This window comes from Nycticebus coucang, chromosome 5 (assembly GCF_027406575.1).
Source record: "Nycticebus coucang isolate mNycCou1 chromosome 5, mNycCou1.pri, whole genome shotgun sequence".
Classification (NCBI taxonomy): Eukaryota; Metazoa; Chordata; class Mammalia; order Primates; family Lorisidae; genus Nycticebus; species Nycticebus coucang.
In genome coordinates this window covers 2,331,156-2,355,168 of record NC_069784.1, presented here as the reverse complement: position 1 = coordinate 2,355,168, position 24,013 = coordinate 2,331,156, and the positions used below count along the sequence as shown (strand labels likewise).

Below are 24,013 nucleotides of genomic sequence, written 5' to 3'. Positions count from 1 at the left end.
CAGCCGTGCCAGCGAGTGAGACTGTCCTTTGCTCCTGAGATTTGGAACAGAAGGAAGGGATTTGTGTGGTTCGCTGGGCAGTTTACACTCACAGGCGGGAGTATTTGAAGAACAAAAATAGAACCCTTCTGGGGGAGCAGGGAGGAGGGTGGTGTCAGCGGTTAGGTTGGCAAAACTGGCTGAGCTGTGGAACAGGAGAGAGAAAGGTAGAGGCCCAGCAGGAAATACTGGTCCCGCTGCCCTGGCTGTGATCTCTGGCAGAGATAAGGGAGGCCATTCAATCTTTGGCTCTGAAACGTCAGACTCAGGTGGGTAAATGATAAAGACAGGGCTTGGGAATGTGTGATTGTTGTTAATCATCTGAGACGCTTTAGTTGGGGGGAGGGGTGGGGGGAGAGACCAAACAGCTGCATGTCACCGAAGAGGAGTGTTTACCACTGATGGACGTTGAGTTTACCCAGGGCTGGGCAGAGCTCACCACGTGCTGTGATAGGCACCTGCCACAGGGCGGCGCTCCAAACACAGGGAGGCAGCAGTAAGCAGCCGCCAGCCGGCATCTGCCCTCCTGTTGCTCAGGGTCTGTGGGCAGGCGTGTCCAGAAGCTGGGCCATCAGTGGACAGGGAACATAGATGAGCTCCTGGAGGGGTGGTGGGCGCCAGAACCACATGTGGAATTCGCCACAATGCAAATGCCCAGGGCCCTCCCGCCACCGGGTCAGCACACTGCAGGTGCCTGTGTTGCTGCTGCCTGGTGCCAAACACAGGACCCGGGGCCTCTTCCTTCCCTGTGAGGCTTTCTCAGCTTTCCCTCCCTTCTCCTCCACCTGCTCCCTCTCACCACCCTCTCTAGAATCTGCGGGCAGGATTCACCCATGATCTCTGGCAGCTGAGGGTCCTGGGCCATAGCAGTTAGGTCACTTCTGTGTCCTGGGAACGGGCCTTACTTGCAGGCCCTTACTGGGTTAGCCTGGCATAATGCAGGGCTGTGTCTGGGTTCTCCCTGCCATTCGACTCACTTTACAATGTCCCACATGGGCTCTGGTGTCATGGGGCAGTGGCAGTGTAAGGAAAGTCTTTTCTTCAACATCCATGAAAGAGGCTGAAGAACCCACTGACCGCACTGATGTTCCTGGTTGTAAACAGGCATCTCAGCTTAAACTCCACCAAAAGGAAAATTACTTGGGGGGCAAATGTCACAAGAAGAGTTTCAAACGGCCCAAGAAGAGGGCAGTTGGTTCCTTATCTCTTGGGGTGCATTTCAGAAAAGACTCACCCTGACAGTCCCCTGAGAAAGCACTTCTGTTCAGTGACACATTGTGTTTATCTGCATGGGATTAAACAGGAGGCCTGGGGCCCATAATGGGATACTATGGAGCTGACAGAAAAGAAGGAGGCAGAGTTGCCTGGAGGGAGTAGCCCCCAGCAGTGCTGAGGGGTAACAACAGCAAGGCTTGGCCACAGAAAAAGATCCCAAATAGATTCTCGCATATGCACTAATTTTTTTTTTTTTTTCTGGAGGAAAACACAAAAATTGCTAACCGGTTAAGTGTGAAAAAAGGGAGGATTTTCATTTTAAATCTTTCTGACCTATTGGAATTTTTGCCTTGTGCAGGTAATATTTACATGATAACAAACTAACTAGCTTTTAAAGCTGCAAATCTCCTATAGCCAAGAGAGAAGACTAACTCTGAAAGCTTCCTGGGTAAAAATCACACCTGCAGGAGGATGTCTGCAGCCACACCTCAGGGTAGCTCCTTACCGCCTTCCTAGACTTTACAGCTCTCATAAAGGAACCCAAGTGTCCCTTCTTTAGGACATGCTAGAAGGTGGCCCCCTGCTTATGAAATAGAGGGGAGGTCAAGAACAACAAAAGCTCTGAATAAATCAAAGATCTGAACCTCAAACTTGGCAGGCCACTTAGAATTGCAATGAGAATGAGTGTCCATGAAATCACCTGAGGCAGTGCTCCAGGCAGGGCTTAGTTTAATCCTTCAGTTTCACGGCTAAGAATTATTACAGGTCATACAACCTTACGTAAACTGTCTTGTATTTTGCCCATTTTCAGAAGAAGATAATATGCTATGACAACAGTTACAAATGTGGGGATTTAAAAGTTCTCCAAAACCATCCCTTTGAACCTCAAGGGTCCACGAAGGCCTGACAATTAAGTTCGCAGATTCATCCTAGAAAAAGTGCTGATACCTCATTGCTAAATATCTCTGTGGTCACCTGTGAAGGGCTCCCTCAGTGCTACTCAGCAATGAGATATGTAGTAGTTTTTCTAGGATGAGTTTGTGAAATGAATCGTCTGACCTTGTACACAATAGCTCTGATGGCCATTCCGGAGAAAGTTCCAAAATCACTTTAAAGGGTGACCAGGCGCTGGCATCCGTGCACAGCTTCCCCGAGGAGCGCCTGGAAGGGGACTGGAGGGATTCAGGCAGGTTAATCAGCAGCGAGGGAGGCAGCGCTTTTTCTAGGATGAGTTTGCAAAGAGCTCGTAATGCTGAAATGCTCTCTCTCCACGCGTGCACTCCTTGAGAGCTCATCCATTTCCTTCATTTTTGTGCCCTTAGCAATTTTCTTGGCACACGACACGTGTCCAATACTCCGTGTGTGTCTAGATGCCTCTTATTATATTTCTTCTTTCAATCACAAATGTCTACTGAGTGCTCACTAAGTGCCAGGCATGAGGCCGCACCCGTGTTTTCCTGACATCCCAGCGAGAAGGCACCTGGTTCTCACACCTACCATAGAACTGCGGCTGGGAACCGGGGTCCTGCTCCTTCCAGTATATCCTGTAGTTCAGGATGCAGCCCGTTTGCTCCTGGGCTGGACTACTGGTCCATGAAATTAAAACACTCCCCTTTTCCTCTGTGACAGCATTAATGTGGGGGCCACTCTGTGGTGCTGTAGAGCAGAACATGAGAGACTTCTGTCACCCTTCAAAGCCAGATCATTAAACTAAAGCGACACTTTGCAAAAGGTGCCGAGACTCACCCTTGTCCTTGGAGCTGCCCAGGATAGAGCTGCATCCTCCTTGGTCCCCTGACAGTGTGAACACCCGGATCTCATAGCAGACATAGGGTCTTATGTTCTCTGCAAGGAAAAGAAGTTCCTGTAACCGTCATGTCATCACTGCCGAGTCATGACCAGGAGCCATTTTAATCTCTGATACAAACATACGCAAGGCATGCGCACAGACTGCATTTGGTAAAAAAGAAAAAGAAACTTGCCTTCAAGAAAAAAAAAAAAACCTTTTAATTTTGCAAATAAATCATTTGCTGTTTACAAGAAAGTGAGGCTGAACTTTTGCAGCCACAGAACCCGAATGGCTTTTCTGATTCCATGACGCACAATGTCAGGATCTGATGGAGCGGGTGCTGGGCTGGGCATGCGCAGCCTGGGCCCTCTGGGAGCCGTCCGACTCCTGGACTCCTGGGCCCCGCTGCGTTCCAGGCAGTTGCTTCTCAGCCTGGAAGGTCTGGAAGGTACCTGGGGATGGCACTGCTCCTTCCTAGCTTTTAAAGTGCCCCACTTTGCAGGTTTCTGTCAGTCATGAAGCTTGTTGGCAAGTTCATTTGCCTTCCTTATTTCCAAGAGCCTCAGATTTCTACCGCCAATGAAGGAAAGTCCCTCTCACAGATACTGCTCATGATACACAGTATTATCTTTAAATTCCAAAAGAAAATTAGAAGGGAAAAGAGAGACCACCCTACTAGTTAACTACCGTGCTGGGTGGCCAAAGCTGGGACTCTCTCCAACAGTTGCGGGCAGCTGGCTGGGCCCCCACATCAACAACTGACGAGGGCTTGCTCTTTCTTCTCTCGGAAAGAGGAATTTCATCCCACAGAGTCATGTACTAAATTCTGTGTGTTTTCCATGAAAATTCATTGCCCCCTAAATATTCCAGCAAGTAGGTGTCGCAAAGACTCCTCGCGGGTGGCACGAGACCCAGAAGCCCAACGAGCAACATGGAGCCTGGAAGCACCTGGCAGGGCCCTGAGCAGCTTTAGCCCCACAGCCTGGCGTCTTGTCCTGAACCACGCAAGGCGCCGACACGTGTCCTATGTGGCCCGTGGAAGCCCAGATGAGCACACTGGAGCTCATCCAATTCAGTCCCTTGCATTTCCCCACGCAAATATGAGTTTAGAGCAGAGGCTTGGGGCTGCAGCATCAGAAGCTGTGTTTTTTTGGTTTGTTTGTTTGTTTTTCAGTTTTTTTGGCCGGGGTTTGAACCTGCCACCTCCGGCATATGGGGTGGGTGCCTACTCCTTTGAGCCACAGGCACCACCCCAGAAACTGTGGGTTTTGGGTTTATTTTTTCAGTCTCACTCTGTAACCCTGGGCTGTCACAGCTCACAGCAACCTCACACTCCTGGGCTCAAGCAATCCTCCTGCCTCAGCCTCTTGATAGCAGGGATTAGAGGCTCCTGCCACAGTGCCCGACTATTTTTTTTCTATTTTCAGTAAACCATTTAGTACAGATGGAGTCTCACTCTTGCTCAGGCTAGTCTTGAATTCCTGAGCTCAGACAAACCATGGGCCTCGGCCTCCCAGAGTGCTGGGATTCCAGGCATGGGCCCCTGCGTCTACCCAAAGCTGTGGGTGTCTTCTTAAGAGTGGAGGAGGAGAGACAAGGTGGCTCAGTGACTTGGCCAATATTTCCTTCCCTCCAAGAGGAGAGGCCTCCCAGCAAGCTGGTTCCCGGCTCTGGCCTGGGGAACTCCTGCTGTACGGGCTGATTCTTGTATGAAGGCTCCCTCATGACGTAGCTCCCCACCCCAAAACCTGAGTGGATGAAGCCCACACTCCTGAGACCATCAGTTCCTTTCTAGAGTGTGGCCCCGATTCTCAGGCTCACTTTCCCTCACTCCTCCTACCTACCCACGTGGCACCCTCGGGAATGGTCTCCAGCTCTGCCTTTATAAACCATCCCTGAGGTGGTTTTTCTGCAGAAAGCTAACTTTGCCTCTCCAGTGTGAGAGAAGGCAAACATCCAGCGAAGAGTCGGAAGGAGCAATCCCAGAGGGGTTGGGGAGAAGGGAGCCCCCGTCGGTGTGGGCATCAGGGGAGGTTTCTGGACACTGTGATGTTACGTATTTGTAAAAGGAGTGGCTCTCCCTGGACAGAAGTGTTTTCACCAAGAAGGCGCAGTACTGGGCTCAAGCCTCCGCCAGCCCATGAGCCAGGAGCCAAGCTATGCTCTGGCCCCCTCCAGAGTACCACCTGTGCCCCAGCCAGATGCCAGGGACGGCTGCGAATGGCCAATCACAGTCAGAGAACCAGCTGACGGAGGGGGCCATTTTGAAGTTAGAATAAGTATGGGTCACTGAATTTTCAGGTGGGTATATCCAGACTGCAACATCAACATAAACTAATAGTTTATTCAAATGAGTATTTCTAAGGTGTCTAAAAACATTTTATTTTACTAACTATGAAAAACACTCCCTCCTGATACAAATTTAAGAGATTTGTACAGAACTACGGTGTTTCTAAAAGGAAGGAAGCATAGGGACTGCATGGTTCAAACTCTCCTGCAGGGCTAAGTCCTCTCGCAGCTTACAATGTTTACAATTTCACAGCAGCTTAAAGCTTAGTAAATGCTTTTTTATCCACTATTTCTTCTGATTTGATGGGCACAACAGCCCTGAAGGAACATTGGTTTTATTACAAAAACTCCAAGGAGAGGGAAAATGCTGCTTTGGGAGGTAATCAGTTGTCCTAGTAAAGACCATTCAGGGTAGGAAAATTATTTCTGAAAACTGAGCTGCCATCTGCCATATTATTATTTCCATGAAGAATAGCAAAGGAACCACAGACCCTTTTGCATGTACACGTCAAAACCAGCAACAGCCACCAACCCTAGGATTCTCTTCCCTAGGCTAAATGATTTCCAGAGGAAAAGTTCCAGCTCCTAAGGACGTGCTCACCTTCCTCTGAATGCTCGCTGGGTTATCTGAGTAGCATTGTCTTTGAGAGTGGTGATGACAACTTAGCCTGCTAGAAGTCTGAGCAGGCAGTCCAAGAAGCACACAGTTAAGGGATGAACTTGGGCATTATCACACCCTGTGCTGTATTTATTCATTTTGTATAAATCTTGTCCACTTAGGCGGGGCGTGTGTATCCTCCGAGACAGGTGTAATGACTGTCGTGGTTTAATGGAAATGTTAACAGGAATGTGAGCTTGAAGATCTATTAAAGTCCTAGTTCTGTTGCATTTAATAATGACAACTAAATTATTGGGCACTTAGAATGTGTCGGGCACTGTTCAAAACACTTTCCATACAGTCATCCAGTTAGTCCTCATGATGACACAATGAGGTAGGTAATATTAATCCCCCACTTTGGGGGATGAGGAAACTGAGGCAGAGAATTTAAATAATTTTCCCTAGACCACACCAAGACTCAATTCCAAGTAGTCTGGCTTCAGATAAAGCACTTTTAGCCACTACGCTGTACTCATGCTTGGAAATGACATTAACTTCTTATTCCAGTAGCTATAGCTTAAAAAAAAAAAGACACTAAGCTCTGTCCAGTCATTTTAGCATCTTTTCAGGTGTGTTCTCTTGCTTGCTTCTAACCACTGACCGACTAGGGACCTGAGGACTAGGACACCAGTTATCATATAGATAATCGATGATGAAGGACATTCTGGCTTCCTCTTCCTATGCTGGGGAAGCTAACAGCACATGATTGTTCTGGAAATTAAATGAACTCCCAAAGGTAACAGTGCCCGTTGCCACATGAGGTCTCAGCCATACTCCTGTGGATCACTGAGTCATCCATGTTATCCGGGACTGTGCTGGGGACATGGATTTTCCATGGATACTAAATGTTTCAGCCCTTCAGGCCACAGGGCTGTATTTTGAGGTGCAGCCTGGATGGACGCAGGTAATTGAAGGCAGGTCTTAGACTCTTGCCCACAGTTCCTCCAAATAAATAAGAACTTAGTCACCCTTCAGAAGGAAGGTGAACAGTCAGGTACCTGAGATCAGAGCAGACACACCGGAGGGGGGGCTCCGCAGCCAGTTCAGAGGGGGCTGTGTGTCCCCTCCAGGCTGGAACTCCCTCCACTCCACCACGTACTGGCTGACGGCAGAGGGCGTCCTCCTGGGGGGCTGCCAGCTGACCACCACGCTGTCCTCACCCTGGGAGTCCGCTGAGACCCAGCCAGGAGCCAGCAACTCTGTATGGGGGAAGAAGAGGCAGCACAAAATGATGTGAAAGTCCAGCTCACCCCAGCAGTTTTGTATGGGCTTCAGGGTCTCAGATTTAAGGTCACCCTGCTTCCCAGTGCAGGGAGAACTCACGCTGTCGGCTGTGCAAGATCCCATGTGGTCTTAGTCACAGAATTATTTTCCCCTTCCTCTTCCACTCCGTTTTCCATTCCTGGGTCCCCAAAGTTGCCCACTTTTAAGGAACGTAATATGCATCTTTCTAATTCCGTTTCATGGATTTACTTAAACATGTATCTATCCTTGAAAATGAGTGTGGCTTTGCCTTCGTACCGACTTTCCTGTAAAAAATACTGGGAAATAATCTAAAGCTTTTTCTAACTTTTATCCTGCTGCTCAGGGTAAGTCAAATTCATTTCTCTGGACAGCGGCCAGTGATCGCTGGGTCCTAAGTAGCAGATGGGAGGTCCCTTTGAACTGTTAGCAAACATGAGTGAGGATGGAGGGGGTGTTCTCCTGCATGTCCGGGCAAGAGTGGGTTTGGATCTACAGTATACAGGTAGAATTGCTTGACTGTAGGGTAAATTTATGTTCTATTCCACAGAACCCTGCCAGATGGATCTCTAAATGGCTGGTTGACATGCCAACAAGAAAAGCATACAGGTTGTCATTTCCCCATCAGTAATTGTTACTTTTCCTAATCTTTATCAATAGGTATGAGTAAAGTAGTATTTATTTATTTATTATTAATTTCTTTTGAGACAGAGTCTCAAGGCGTGGCCACCCACAGGCACAGCCGCTTCCTGTCTCTCCTCTCCAGTTAGGTTTGGGGGTGTCCTTGACGTTGCCCTGGCCCATCCTGCTGGACTTTCCTGCTCCATCATGGAGATGCCCAGACAATGATCACAGCAGGGCAGTGTGAGCAAAAGAGGAGTGCACAGCTAGAACGTGCCCTGTGGTCCCCCATCACTGCTCCAGCTGAGACAGCGAGAACTCAGCTGTCCCTGTCTCTCTCTCTGGCAGCATTGCCAGGGACAGGCTTCGAGATCAGAGCCACGTACTGTGCGCTGACCATCTTGCCAGGAACTCGGTTTCCCAGCACTGGTTCCTTTGTGCTCATTTGCCTTGGTATTTGATAACCTTGTGATGCTATAAGGCTTCTTTTTTTTTTTTTTTGGCCGGGGCTGGGCTTGAACCCGCCACCTCCGGCATATGGGACCGGCGCCCTACCCGTTGAGCCACAGGCGCCGCCCAAGGCTTCTTTTTTAATGAATTTATTCATTCAGTAAATATTTACTGAACCCTTCAGTTTGTTTGCAGTATCCTTTGCCAGGTGCTGGGATAAAATAGCCAAAACGCCTTTCTAACCACTGCCTTTCCTGGCCCTGGCTGAGCAGATCCACCAGGCAGAGCCGAGCTCGCCAGCCTCTGAGGCGCCACACTTGTCAGGAACCAGTCTGGCGATGCCTCCCCTGTGATGTTTGCCAGGGCATGTTCTTTCCTTCAATCTCTGCTAATAACTCACTTTCTCCTCATTCCCTTTCAGAATTATTCCATTCGCCCCAATCATTCAACTTCCCATCTCCATTTTCGCCAGGCACTTCTTCTTGGAGTTAGGAGATTTAATGAGCATTTAGAGAAAGTGCCACCCAGGAGACAGGCTGCCTGGTCCCCCCACCTCTATGCTGATGAGTGTGTGATCTCAGTGGGGTCACTTCGCCTCCAGAGCCCCAGCTGTGTTGCTGTGTGAGCCTCTGGTTGTGGCCGCACTGGGTTCTGGCCTCCCGTAGATCCCAGGGTCTCGGTCTCTGAGAGACTCAACACCTTTTGCCTATTGGCTACTGGGCTTAGCACACATTCCATTTCACCATAACCAGCAAAGTTGTTCTTGTGCCTTTTTATTTTTTATTTTTCAAGACAGAGTCTCACTTTGGCACCCTTAGTAGAGTGCCGTGGCGTCATAGCTCATAGAAACCCAAACCCTAGGGCTCAAGCAATTCTTTTGCCTCAGCCTCCCGAGTAGCTGGGACTGCAGGCGCCCCCCACAACACCTGGCTGTTTTTAGAGACAGGGTCTCGCTCTTGCTCAGGCTGGTCTCAAACCCGGGAGCTCAGGCAATCCACCCGCCTCAGCCTTCATTACTGTGCCTTTTTAAAAGATGGTTTGTGGTGTTTTACTATTTCAAACATTTTAGCAAATACCTTTGTATTTACATTTTTAAGTACTTGCTCTTTCTTGGTCTGATGTGATTTTTCACATTTTCTCAAAGTTTGTGTCCCATGAATTGCTAGTTAGTCTAAGCATATTTTTATCACTCCCTTTATGCATTGTTTGAATTGACTTTCATATATTTGAAAAAGTTATGGATAGATACAGACATAAATATGTAGACCTATAGTTATCAACCCTCTTTCTGCTAAAAATATATATTTTCTATGTATTTTTCTTAAATTGCTATTTGCATTTTAAAGCTTTTTGTATGGAGTCTTTGAAAAATTTACTATGCGTAAAGCTGAAGTTCTTTTTTTTTTTTGAAGCAGTCCTACTCTGTCACCCTGGGTGGAGTGCCGTGATATCCCAGCTCACAGCAACCTTGAACTCTTGGGCTCAAGCGATTCTCTTGCCTCAGCCTCCCGAGTAGCTGGGGCTACAGGCACCTGCCACAACATGTGGCTAGTTTTTCTATTTTTAGTGAAGATGGGGTCTTGCTCTTGCTCAGGCTGGTCTTGAAATCCTCCCGTCTTGGCCTCCTCGGGTGCAGGGATTACAGGCGAGACTGTGCTGGGCCTGAAATTTTTTTTTTCTATAGTAATCTAATTTTCTGCAAGGTTCCTGCCTTAGGTACCTTCCCCCTGTGATTACCACTTACCTGCCAAATACCTTGTTCTCATCTTCTTCAGCTAGGGAACACCACTGCCGGAAATATACAGTAGAACCTCCACAGCTGACCACCTCTCTGCACTGACCACCTCCCAACACCGACTGCCTCCTCACACTGACCACCTCCCTGCACTGACCACTTCCCTGACTGACCACCTCCCCACACTGGCCACATCCCAACACTGACCCCTTCCTTAAGTTGACCTAACTTTCACAGACTGGACACACACCACATGTCAGTGCAGTAGGCCTACTTCCTTATGTTGACCAGTTTGTTACAATCCCCTAGGTGGTCAGCTTACAGAGGTTCTACTGTATTTCTAAGCCTGCCTGCAGCTGGGTGTGAGCAGGACTGGGGCTGGGGCCAATGAGCGTGAGTGCTGTTGTGGGCAGAGCTCTAGGGAGGGAGGACAGAGCTCTTCTTTCTTCTTTCTACCCTATAGGAAGCAGCTGGAGCTCCAGCAGCCAGTTCAGACCTCTCCCATCCTGCAGAAGAGAGCGAGCTTGGCATAGGGAGCTGACATAAAAGAGCCTGGAGTCCTAGTGGCGTCAACCAGCTGCGGCACCAGCCCTGTGCAGCTGCCCTCTCTCATGTGACAGAATAAATAAGTCTCTGTAGATGGGTCTTTGGTAAGAGGAGCCCTAACTCCTATGAGCCATTCCTAACTCAAACATCAAGCCAAGGCTGTATCAATGTTTACCTGTGTTTTCTTCTAAGTATTTTATTTACTACCTTTTCTCTATGTTAATGAGATGATAAAATGATATATAACCAAGATTTAACAGTGTATATGAAATAGTTGTGTTTGGTTGAGACTTTTTCAAAATGACAACTGCTAGACTTATACGAAGATAAAATTGGTACACTGAATTTTAAGGAAGGACCTAATTATTGAGTTTTATTGTATAATTTTAGGCATTTTTTTTTTTTTTTGTAGAGACAGAGTCTCACTTTATGGCCCTCGGTAGAGTGCGGTGGCCTCACACAGCTCACAGCAACCTCCAACTCCTGGGCTTAAGCGATTCTCTTGCCTCAGCCTCCCGAGTAGCTACAGGAGCTGCTTCCTATAGGCGGCAGGCACCCACCACAACGCCCGGCTATTTTTTTTTTTTTTTTTTGGCTGGGGCTGGGTTTGAACCCACCACCTCCAGCATATGGGACCGGCGCCCTACTCCTTGAGCCACAGGCGCCGCCCAGCGCCCAGCTATTTTTTGGTTGCAGTTCAGCCGGGCGGGTTTAAACCCGCCACCCTCGGTATATGGGACCGGCGCCTTACCGACTAAGCCACAGGCGCCACCCTTAGGCATGTTTTTTAAAGTTAGGTCAATGATGTTGACACGAAATTCTTTAATAATACAGATCTTGAGAAACAGCCTTAATATCCATTTTCTTGGTTAATCATGAGCTTTTATCTTAAAAAGTTAACTTTCAGAGGGTATGACTATAAAAACGTGAGACTTTACATCTAGCTGAGTGTTTCCTGATGAAGGTAATTGAACACATATTAAATTTGTATAATAAAGAGTTGTAATATAGTCAGATATTGCTGTGGTGTTGTCACAGTCAGAATTTCAGTTTTAATATTATTGGTTTCTAAAATTTATTTAGGGACAAAGTCTCCCTATGTTGCCTAGGCTGGTCTTGAACTTCTGGCCTCAAGTGATTCTGTTGAGTAGCTGGGACTGCAGGTGAACCACTATGCCCTGCTTTTGTTTTAAAATATGTTTTGACTGTAGGTACAAAATGTTTCTTTTACAAGTTAACAACACACATTATTCTTGCTTCTATAACAATTAGCCAGACATTAGTGTGCAATTTAATGTAACTAATAGTTCCTTACCTAACATTTATTAAGTACCTGTTGGTATATTTAATTTCATGACCTACAAGACTGGTAGTATAACTTCTGTTTTAGAGAGAAGGACATTGAAGCTCAGAAGTATTCATGCACTTGTTGGAGGCCACCCATGGGCTATTTGGAAAAGGCAGATGCTCAGAGCTGCTGACTCCAAAGCCTAACCTCCTGGCTGCTCATTTTGGTCCCTGGGCTGGGCCTGGGAGATAAGAGATGGGTAAGACTCGGCTCCCACAGGCAATGTTAGAGAAAAGTTGGCACTTACCCGCCCCACACAGGTTTCCTATGTTGATACGAGTGGGTGGGGAACTGCCTTTGGAATTTGCTGCAGACACAGTCACAGCCCAGTTCCCGGTTCTAGGAATGACCCAGATCCATGAAGTGTGCCCTGTGATGTTCTGCAACGGGGCTCTCCACCCTGGCACCTCCTGCAAGGTCACCCGATAGTAGAGGATTTTTCCTCTTGCTTCCGAGATGCTCAGATTCTGCAACAAAACACATTCATTTGCTGCTTAGTCTCTGCCAAGGTCACTGGCTGCTCCGTGCTGGGACCTCGTGGCCCCTGCTGCAGGCGGCTGGTCTGAGGGACCTTTCCACTCACATCTTCTTTCTTTCTCCACCGCTCTCTACTGCCCCTTGCCATCTAGGGGGGAAAAATCAGCTAACCATTTCAAAAGATATTTCTTAAAAACACACGGATTTCCCTTTTTTGTTTCAAAATGAAACTTATTAATAGTAGACAGCTTGATCACATCCCATGGAACAAGTGTGGAATCTGAACTCAGGAGATCTGGATTTGAGTTCCAGCCCTTTCCCATTCCACAGATCCAGGACAAGGCCCTCAGCCCCTCTTCATTTCTAAATCTGTGAAACTCGCACATACACACGTATAACTTTTTATACAGAAAGTGCAATGTTGCTCATGACATCCAAGCTTCGTTTTTAAGAGCTAAGCCAGCTAAATCTTCACTCAGTGAATCGAATTAGCCATCTGCGCTAGAAAACTAGACACTGCCCATAATGTGTCACTGACAACTTTGGAACTGCAAAAATTCCAATTGAGATCATTTGGGAGCCATCCCAGAAAGTAAGTGGAGAACTAATTATACATCTCGTAACCCTGTTAGGACAGGGACCGCAGGAGTCAGCAGCACAGAAGGTGGAGAGCTGTCGAGTCCAGCGTGGGCAGTGCCCGTCCACATCTCATGCCAGGGAAGGCGGCTTGGCTCATGGATTTAAGGCCGTCCCTTGCATGGGGAGCCGGGCTCGCAGCTGCCTTCGCTGGATACACCTGAATCAGCAAACGCCCCCTGCTCCGGTTCCCTGTCACCAAGCTCTGTTCTAATCATTTGGTTTCCTATGTAGGGTATCTGCTAGGAAAGGCTGGGGCTAACATGAGCATCTGGTTCATTTACAATTTGCATTTTTTCACTTTAAGTGAATAAATTGGCTTTTTGATTATAATTTGGCTTCTGAAATACTCAGAATGCGGGGAAAGGGTGCTCCAGTCTGCTGACTCAAGCCTTCTGGCTGGCCCATCAGCTGCGTTTCTTACTATTAATGCACTCGTGGGCATCCAGCTTTTTATATTTCAGTTTCTGGAAGTGGTTAATGCAGGTCCTTTCTGAGGACCCTTCTGACGCACATGCCCCAAGAGTGGACCTTCAGCCATGGCCAGGGGCAGCAGGTGGATGCCAGGTTGCTGGGGATCCTCGTGGGGGAACATTCAGCCTTTCCCCAAAGCTGGCATTTCCCGTGTCCCTCAGAGCTTTGTGGGTTAGAATCAGTGAGCGCTTTCTAAAGTATGACATTCTCTCCTGATGTGAATAAACCTGCTCGTCAGCAATTGAAGCAAAAGCTGGCTGGGGAAGAGCACCCTCATCAGCTGTCACTCCACCCTTCCCTGCTGGTCTCCCTGGTAGGTCCTGAGTAGGACCATTACCTCCACTCCCACCCACGTCCCCCCACCCTAAGGCACTTCCAAGAGTTAACTGAGCTCCTAAAGCTCCTTGTTCTCAACAGGGACCCAGGAAGCTTCAGTTCCAGTCTCACAACCAAGGAAACAGAGCCCTAACTGGGGGAAAAAAATCTCGTGAGCCAGCCTTTATCACCTCCCTCTTCATGGATAAACCAGAATCTCATCCATCTGAAAAAAGGAGAAAAAAGGGGGGAAAGGTGCTGAAAGGAGGGAGAATTGTCATTTTGGATCCAGGGAACTTGCATAGTGACTGCTGTGACTATTTCGCTGACCTCAGAGATCTAGTCAATAGATGATGAAGGCTGTGAAGCTTCTCAGAGGGGCATGAAGGACCTGGACTCCGACTCACACTATTCCCCTCCATCTCTCATATTTTGGCATTCAAAATGTCAGTGAAAAGGGAGGCATGGGATGGGATTAGATGGACAAGTGAGTGAGGTATCCTCTGGGCTGTACTTATATGAAATATCAAGCTCAAGTTTGGGGATAAAGGTTATTCTTTCTCAGGCTCCTTAATCACACAGGAAAACCAGCCTAGGGGGTTCAACGGGGTCCATGGAAGAAAAAAATCAGGAGCCAATAGGAAAACAGGTGTCAGGTATTTTAGCCAGCTGGACACATAGTCTCCTGAAGCAACTGAAAACAGTAGAGTCTGATTTAAAAGTTTAGAAGTAACAAAGTTTGCAAATAGTGTGTGTAATCGGTCAGTCCCAGCCGGGGTGAAACGGAGTGTCATTACAGCACCACCGAGCTGGAGGGGAATCTACCAGCAATTAATTTAGCATTTTATTTTCTCAATAGGAGAACAGGGCTGGGGGCCAGGAGGTGACTTGCTCAAGGCCACGCGAGGGGTAGATGAGGAAGGGCGGAGGAGGACCCAGAGCTCTGAGCCCCTCTGTTGTGAAGCGCCGCTCTGCATGCTGACCAGACCGACACGGCCGCCCAGCTTCCCTGCTGAACCCCTGGCCCTCTGCCTGAGAGCTGCTGGCGCACGGTGGATTCTCTAAGTGTGAGTCGTCCTGACAGGCAGCGTCAACAGCAGGCACATGTCCAGCCGCGTGAGGAGGGTGGGACCCAGCATCCCAGCCGGCTCGGAGTCACAAGAGCAGGCTGTGAACCCAGGAGGACTGCAGACCTGAGAGCCCGCAGCCTCCTCCCAGAACAGCTCCTCTGTTCTCTGTGCGGCTTGTTGGTGTGTAATACAGAAGAAAATGACATCTACTGGGCCACCCTGTGAGCCAGAGGCTTTACTGTCACCTGAGCCCCTGTAACTGCCCTGCTCTGCTGAGGCTGCTGAGCTGGGGGCAGTTTAGGGAACTGTCAGCATAGAGCATCCCCTGGGGGTGTGGGGAGGAAAGGTGGGATCTGGACAGAGTCACCTGCCAGCCCAGAGTGTCACCCACACTGGGAAACTCTTGTGCCTTCTCTGGCAGTGCTGAGAATGCGTCTCAGGCCAATGTTCCTGCTGTTCCTATCACCCTCTCCTGCTGGGGGTGGGGGTATATGCTAAGAAGGAGAGGCAGCCCTTAGTCTCTCCCCTTCAGTCCTCTCTCTGCTCTGCCCTGTGGGTATGGAAAGCCTCCTCAGGTTTGTCTGAGAAGTGACACGTGACCAGCTCCCTCAGTAAACCTACTATAAGGGTTTTGCTACTTGGGAAAACCTGCAGCATCAAAAATAACTCGGTAAGGATAGTTCACAGCAGGACAAAATCCACACATTTCCAAATGCAATGCACCTGTTCTTGTTTTTAACTTAAAGATCTGTTGAGAAGGAGTGTCTCTGCGAACTGATAAATCATTTCTTCTTAAGACTTAAAAAACCTTACTATACTCTCCATGAAGTAATGCTTTACATCTGAATTTCCTCCAGTGCAAATAATACGGAAAAAAACTGTTAGAGCTTAGCCTGTATCAACTAGACTTGCAGGGGTCCTCAAACTGCAGCCTGTGGGCCACATGAGGTGGTGTGATTGTATTTGTTCCTGTTCTGTTTTTTTACTTCAAAACAAGATACGTGCAGTGTGCATAGGAATTTGTTCATAGTTTTTTTTTTTTTTTAACTATAGTCCGGCCCTCCAACGGTCTGAGGGACAGTGAACTGGCCCCCTATTAAAAAGTTTGAGGACGCCTGGACTAGAGGGTCTATGATCAAGGCTTAGAGATGGGGGATTGGAACACTTCTTAGCCACAGATTTCTTTTGACCTTGGTTTTAGAATACTGCCAACTTTGGTCTTTCTTATTAGGGAAGATCCTTTGCTGTCCTGCCCGCAGCAGCTGTGTGAGCCTTGGCTGTCCTGCCTACAAACTGAAGATGATCCCAGGGACAACACTGGCTCACTGGAGCACTCAGTGACTTACGGGAGGTACCGAGTTTTGAAGTGTGCTGGGCAAATGAAAGATGTTCAATCTCTTGGCAAGTTCCCTGCTCTCAGACACTCTGAAGTGATATGAGAATCATTAGGATGGGACCTTTGCTATCACGTGTGCAGGACCCTCCTCCCAGCACATGGAGAGCCAGGCCACCCGGGCCAGGCCTTCCATGACAGTGTTACGTGGATGTCTTCCCACTGCCACACAGGTGATTACAAAGTACCCAGAGTCTGAGTTTAAACTTGGGCACCTCATTTCAGAACTCGTGACTGTCTTCATCGACTCCAGTCCAAATGAAGAAGTAACTCAAAAGACAACAGGCAAGGTTTAAAAATCACGGTACTGAAATCGTTTAAGACTCTGGCTTCCATTAGCCCCCCACTGTCTTTGCACCCTCACTGTCGTGTGCAGGGTCTGCCTCATAACGACAGCCTTCCCGGCACTGTCACAGTGATCTCCTCGATCTTCACATCAACCTCATGTGCTACATACCGTTCTTATCTGCACGTCATTCACGAGGCAAGTAAGGCACAGAGAGGCTGGGCGCCCCGCCCACGAACACACAGCTGGGAAGTGGTGCAGCTAGCAAAGCTCGGCCTGAAGCTGAACTTTCAGCCGCTGTGCCATACATCTCAGCTGGCACAGCAGGCGTGTCTAGTGAGTGAGGGAAAGCAGCCTCTTCTTTCCAGAAATACCTTCAGAAATGTTGTGTGAGTCTGTGGTGGAGCAAGGGCCAGAGGGACAGGAGAGAGAGTTCAGCATTGCAACAAAACCATTGAAGTGGTACCACCTGCTGCTTTGGAATTTAAATATTATTCTGAGACTATCTCCTCCCCGCCCCCATGACTATACAAGGGCCTCAACCTCATCCCCTCCCTAGAGACCTACAATAGCCCTTCACTCTACATCGATAGGTCAGGTTCCAAATGATACTTTTCATTTTTACCAAATGCTTTTCAAAGGCCAAAGAACTTGATCACTTCAGTGCGATGGGATCTAGATGGAACTGTTCTTTGTATGACAGAGAACTACAGGCCGAGGGAGAGCAGGTGTGCGGAAGGAGCTGTCCCCGGTATGGCAGTCTCTTCTTGGCCCCCGTAAGGTGGTGCGGGGCTTCCTAGCTTCTCTTTCTTTGGTTTGAGAGTAGCCGCTTATCAAAATGAAAACCTCCTACAACAAATGAATAAAAAGCACCAAATTTTTCCCCCACCTTTGGAACCAAGAGTTGTCTTAACTCTCTCTGCGTTGCTTTCAAACATAGGAGCTGTGCTGCTGGAGATGGGAGAGAAGCCCCAGCCACAGGCGTGGGGCCAACGGGAGCCGCTGCCTGGCTGTGAGCTCCTTACCCTGGCACGACACCTGCCCTTAGCAGACACTCCGGTTTTGAAGACTTACTAGGAAAAAAAGGATGTAAAATATCTCAATAATTGTAAACATTGGTTACATGTTTAAATGATAATATGCACAAGTGATCCCCAAAGTTGCCCAGAGTAAGTCGCTGTACATAGGCAAAATGGGATATCGTAGCTAACATGTACCTTTATTTACAAAATATTCACTACCAAATTTTACAAAATATTTATAAAACATTCTCTACGTGTTGGCCACCTCTTTGTAAAATTTGGTGATGAACATTTTGTAAATAAAGGTATAATTAGCTATGATTTCCCATTTTGCCTATGGACGGCAACTTCATGGGTTACTTCTGGGATACCCTGTGGTCTGGATAAACTGAGTTAAATAAAATATGTTATTAAAATTAATTCCACCTGTTTCTTTTTATTATCTAAGTTGCGGCTTGTATTTGTGGCTTGCTTGATAGTCCTGTGGGACAGTGCTCTCCTAAAGTGATTCTTCCCACCCAAATCCACAATCCCAAATGCCGCCCCACCCTTGTCACGGTTAACCTGTCCTCTGGGGTCGCTCCAGCCGCTCACCATGGCCCTGCTCCGACGGGCAGACCCAACCGTCTCCCCTGGGCTGAACCCTGAACTGCCCCTCAACTCTGGGAGTGTCCCTCTCACGCAGCCCCTGCTCTGTCGCCTCAGTGGACCGTGAGCTCCAGGACACGAAGACTGGGCTTGTTGGCTTCCATACCCTGCAACGTGGCACAGGGCTAATGGTTAAGGAGGAACGTCAACATGTTCCTTATCTGGATGTGTGAGTGAGTTCAGCTTGACGTGCATACAGGGATTGATTTTTCAGGCTCATGTCCTCCAATTTCAGAATGTTTTGTGATTTTCTACGATCAAGACGGAAAGAGGATTCGAAAGAAATTAATAGAGGAAACGACCCTAGAAAGGTTAACGTGGCTTTGCCTCGCTAGCATATTTTTTTCATGCATTATTCATATACAGAGTCGAGGTGATTTTCTTCTTAAAAGGTACGCGTTAGTCACGTTTTAACTGGAGGAGAAACACACGGGAACCACGGATCAAAGCAAATAACAGGAAACTTTGTGCAGAAGGTAATAGAGGGCATTTGGGGGACGGGATTGCTGAGACCCCGGGAAGGGTTAAACACAGCCGGAGCTGTTTGTGGATGAGAAACGTTTTCTGCTTGTTAACTGCGTTTGTTGTTCTAATAACATCTGAGTGTTTTTGTTTCATTTCATAAATCAGGTTGTACTTTTTGACTTAGACACTGAAAATATTTTTCCTTTTGAAAATAGTTATGATTTCTTAAAAAAGTTGATAGGATATTTTTGAGGAAATGGAGCTTTCAGGAAAAATCAAGGCCTGGAAAAATGGGTAGCTACCTCCCAGTACGTGGAAACCATGGCAACAAAGCAAAGGGCTCCTTCACTTTCAGCGTGACCACTCACACACACTCACCTTGGTACACTCGCACACACTCACATTCACACACACACACTTACATTTACACATGCTCACATTCACACACATTCTCACATTCACACACACACCCACATTCAGACACACCCCCACATTCAGACACGCTCACATTCATTCACACATTCACACACGCTTACATTCACACATGCATTCACATTCACACACACGCTCACATTCACACACTTGCACACACACACACATTGGCACACCTGCACATGGTCACATCACACACACATGCTCACATTCCACACACATTCACATTGTACACTAGCACAAGCTAACATTCACACACATGTTCACATTCACACACGCTCACATTCACACACTTTCACACGCTCACATTCACACACTCACACACTTGCCCACACTCACAGTCATGTTCGCATTGGTACACTCACACACGCTCACACACATTAGCATTCATACTTACACACTCACATTGGTACACTGGCACACACTCACATTGACCCTCAGACATTCATATACTCACGCTCACACACACATTCACATTCATACACTCATATCACATGCTCACACTGATACACTCAATGTGCTAACACACAGGCACGCTCACACATGCCTGCACACACACCACTCCCAGGCACACTCACACACATGCTCCAAGCACACACACACACTTACATATGCTCACACTGAAACACACACACATTCATACATTCACACATCTACACACAACACGTGGACACACTACTCACCTGCTGTCACGCTCACCCACAGGCACATTCACACCCACACTCACACTCTGTCAGCATGAGGCCGTCTCCTCCAGTGTGAGCATCCCACTGAAGTTAAAGGTCACCTTGCATTTGCAGAGTCAGGAGGAACGGGCTGTCTCTGTTCACAGGGCTGGTGGGGTTTCCTTGGGGCTTCCTCTGGTGTCAGGGCCTGACGTCCCCTCTCTGCAGTGGTGGGAGTCTCTGGCCTCTGGTTTCCCAGAGCTGCTCACAGGTAAAAGCCCCACCATGACATCCTGGCTCCTCTGCCCAGTGAGGCTGCTTTGTGAAGACAGGAGGGAAGTCGAAATGGACAGCAGAGCAGGCTTTACACATGGGCATTCGCTAAGGTCACACGTCTGAGGTTTCAGGGGACCGTGATGATGCCTGGCACAAACTGCCAGTTGGAAGCACAGGCCTGGACACACGTCCTTGCTGTAGCGCCGTTTAGGGCCACCGTGGTGGTCCTGGGGTTGTGCACGTTCATTTCCTCCCATTCACTGACCCCCACAGGGAGCGAATTTACCCTCATTCTATGAGAGAGACTCTCGAGTGGAAAGGAACAAAACAGACCTACGCAGAGCATCTTTCCAGATCAGTGTGAGGGACATTTTTGGAGGAGGAATTTTGGGCTAATCAGTAACTTACTTGGGAAAATGAAACAATGGAGCTAGATTCTTCTACGATGTTCACAAATCGTGGCTGCTCTGAACATCCTGCTTTGAGAATCGTCTTGCTATTAAAAGTGATTTTATTTCAAAATATATTTGGAGCTGCAGCATTAGTTTCAAAGTGAGCTTGATGGTGATTCACCAAGCTATTTATAGCAGGCTCCTCTTGTACCAGACTTTTTTGTCAAGGGGGTGGGGCGTAAGAGCTGGTTCTGAAGACTGAGGGAGAGGCAGCCACCAAAGCCCCCCCTGCAGCCAGAGGGGACCTCGCCCCACAGTTCCCACCTCTCACATCCTGTGCTCTTCTGGCTCCTAATCCCACGCTGCTTACTTAGCCTGAACTGTAAGAGTGTAGTGAGAGGGGCGTGAGATTTAGGACATGAAGAGAAGTTCTGCCGGAAACCTCTCCTGTGAGCACCCCACCCAGGAGCTCTACTCCAAGCCAGAGACTTTTCTTTCAACAAAGGCGAGTAGTGATAAAGTGAGGACAGTTCTGGAGCAGGCTTCCATCCCAGGTCTGCGCCTGGTTGTTGGGTGACTTTGGATGACTTTGGAGAAAGCCCTTCTGTCTCCGAGGCTTGGTCTGTTCACCTGTTAAGGGGGGATGCTAGTACCTGCCAGCTTGCCTGGCTCCGTGAGACTTTGATGTTCTGGTTGATGTGAGGCCTCCTGGTTTCCTGGAAGGTTGTTCCATTTACTGCTGTTTTACTACTATTTCTGAGGAAAGGCAGCTTTCTGTTTCCATCTGTGTCGTTTTCTACCACTATTAGTGTTTCTGAGGATAGCAGCTTTCTTTCCACCCTCTTCATTTCAATGGTTTAAAAAATATATTCTTACAGACCCACATCCACAGCTTTCTCGTCCTTTACTTCCTGGAGTGAGTGTGTGAAGTGGCGTGGTCACTTCTGGACAGGTTTACGCAAGACAGAGAGGAGGTGGACAGAGAGGGGACAAGAGTCGGAAGAGATGGTGTAATGGGTTGGAGGGCGACGTGAGGGAGAGGGAGGGAACCCTGGTGGACAGAAAGAGCGGTGAAGAAAGGATGACAGTGTAAAGGGACGGATTCAACAGGAGCTCTGGTCCTCACCGGCCCAAGGTGAATGACATCAGACCCCGTGTCATTAACATGTCTGGGAAGAGGAGCTCCAGCAGCATCACTGCAGCCTCATCTCCAAACCACTAAGCAAACAGGTTTTTCCTCCACTTTAAAACTAACCATTTAACTATTTAATTCCCTTGAGATCTAAGTTGACACTTAAAACTTACCTTCCAGAAAAGAGAGATCTGTTGTCTATGGTGGTCAACGTGCTGTCTCATGTACCAGACATCTAACATCCCAGTAGGCTCTGTTTTGAAGGGGAAAAAAACCCATATTTTCATGCATATTTACACAATAGAAAATCTTTAAAAGGCAATTTATCATTCAATAATGATTCTGGGAGAGCAAGGTTAGAGGTTGATTTTCAATTTTCTTTGTACCCCAGTAGTTTTCTTTTTCTTTTCTTTAACAATGAACATGGCCAAAAAGTTAGAAAAAGTAGGGTGAACTTAAAAATCAGTTTTTTAAAAATGATGAGGATTTGGGAGGCTGAAGTGGGAGGACTCCTTGAGGCCAGGAGTTTAAGACCACCCCACTCTGAGCAACACAGTGAGACCCCCATCTTTATAAAAACTAGAAAAATTAGCCGAGTGTGGTGGCAGGTGCTTGTAATCCCAACTGCTCACAAGGCTGAGGCAGGATCTCGGGAGCCCAGAAGTTTGAGGTTTTAGTGAGCGACAGTAATGCCGCTGCACTCCAGCCTGGGCAACAGAGCAAGACCCTATCTTAAAAGGAAATAAAAAGACCCAAAATAAAAGCAAAACTCTAAAAAAGAAACAAACAAAAATGATGGGGAAACTCATTTCTTTTTTTCTTACTATTTTTTATTAAATCATAACTTTGTAGAAACTGATTTCTTAACTCACTCTTAAACCATGTATTGATAAAATAACTCAAAGAAAGCATGTGTGGTTATTGTTTCTTAATTGGAATGCACAAATAATTCTCAATGGAAAAGGAAGGGCATAAATTGTAAGTAAAACATTTTTATCTATCTTGGAGAAAAGCACACACACAAGCGTCAACCCTTACACGCGTTTCCATCCCCGAACTTACCCCTCACCATGGTATGGTTTAATTACTTGCTTTTTAATTAGACAATTATCTACTTGAAGGGGAGGCCATTTCCTTTACCTTAATATTCTGCATACCTAGCACAGCACTTGATATGTAGCCAGCTTCTAATAATTGCTAAATGATGAATGAACAAATGTCCAGACCAGGCGATACCTAATGTCCAAATAGCCGAGCTGATAGAAGGAATACCACAGCCCATAAGCCAATGGTCAGATGCAGCTAGTTTGAGGGAGTCAACCAAACATACTTGCAAGGGGACTGAATAATCTGCTTCTGTGTGTATGTGTGTGTGTGTGAGTGTGTGTGAGGGTGTGAGTATGAATGTGTGTGAGTGCATGTGAGTGTGGAAGAGTGTCACCTCCCTGATGTCAGTCAGATCTGCCCTGACCCAGCCAGGACGGAACCCAAAAGAAACAACTGAAAACAGGCTTTCGTGGCACCGACCTGACTTGCTCAGCGGTGAAACTTAGAGTGGATTTGAGGTAAGCCTATACCAAGGTCTCTCCTGAAGCAGAAAGTTCCATTTAGCCAGATATAGGAATTTCTAGAAAATGCAGTCCCAGCAGCCAGGTAACAGGAGATGAGCAAAGGTTGAGGACGGAGCACGGGGACCAGCAAGCCAGGCGCGGCCCAGGTGGCCACTCACTGCACAGCAGCTTGTGAGCAGGGAAGTGCCTGCTCCATGGCCAGCCCTGCAGGCACCGCCAGGGCAGACCCTCAGCCATGTGCCCACCTGTCCCACGAGGGAGCTGATCCCTCCCAACCCCACCTGGAGCCACAGCGGGAACTGGACGGCAGCGCTGACCCGTGCCCGCGCTTGTTGGTTTCCTCAGCTGAAGCCTGAGTGCTGAGAGGCTAAGGCGCCATTCTGGGCTGCAGGCTAATCAGAGGGGCCAGCCGGGATCACCGGCCCCTTCATGCCCAGCCCCTGCTCTGGGCTCTGCACACCCGCAGCCTGGCCAGCTCTGGGAGGGTTGGTGACTCCACCCTGGGCCTTCTAGCCTCCTCCTTCGTCGCCCCCTCTTCCTGCCCTCTTGCCTTCTTTCTTTCTGTTGTTTTCTAAACACCCGTTAGCTTCTTCCCTAACTCCTTTCTCCACCCCTTTGGTCCCAGCTGTGGTAATGCTCATCCTGGCAGTGGCACTAAGGTACGAGCAGCTTACCTGAAACATTCTGAAAATGTCCCCAACCTTCCGGAGTGTGAAGAGTGACCCAGAAATTACTCAGGCCTGCGACTTCTATTTGCCCAGACACAAAAATAAAAGGCCCCGGCAACAAAGGAAAGGGGACGTGATGTTCGCTGACCCACTGAGTGC

General features: G+C 48.0%; 1 protein-coding gene across 1 annotated transcript in view; it reads right to left on the bottom strand.

Annotated features, from left to right (window-relative positions):
- The window catches only part of IL12RB2 (interleukin 12 receptor subunit beta 2), a 69,686-nt gene that overhangs the window by 11,336 nt on the left and 34,337 nt on the right, over positions 1-24,013 (bottom strand). Inside the window, exons 8-12 of the mRNA XM_053592925.1 lie at positions 21,789-21,868; positions 12,180-12,399; positions 6,989-7,189; positions 3,001-3,099; positions 2,752-2,910 (exon numbers count right to left, since the gene is read on the bottom strand). Coding sequence (XP_053448900.1) covers positions 2,752-2,910; positions 3,001-3,099; positions 6,989-7,189; positions 12,180-12,399; positions 21,789-21,868 — 759 coding nt within the window. The remainder of the gene's footprint in view (positions 1-2,751; positions 2,911-3,000; positions 3,100-6,988; positions 7,190-12,179; positions 12,400-21,788; positions 21,869-24,013) is intronic.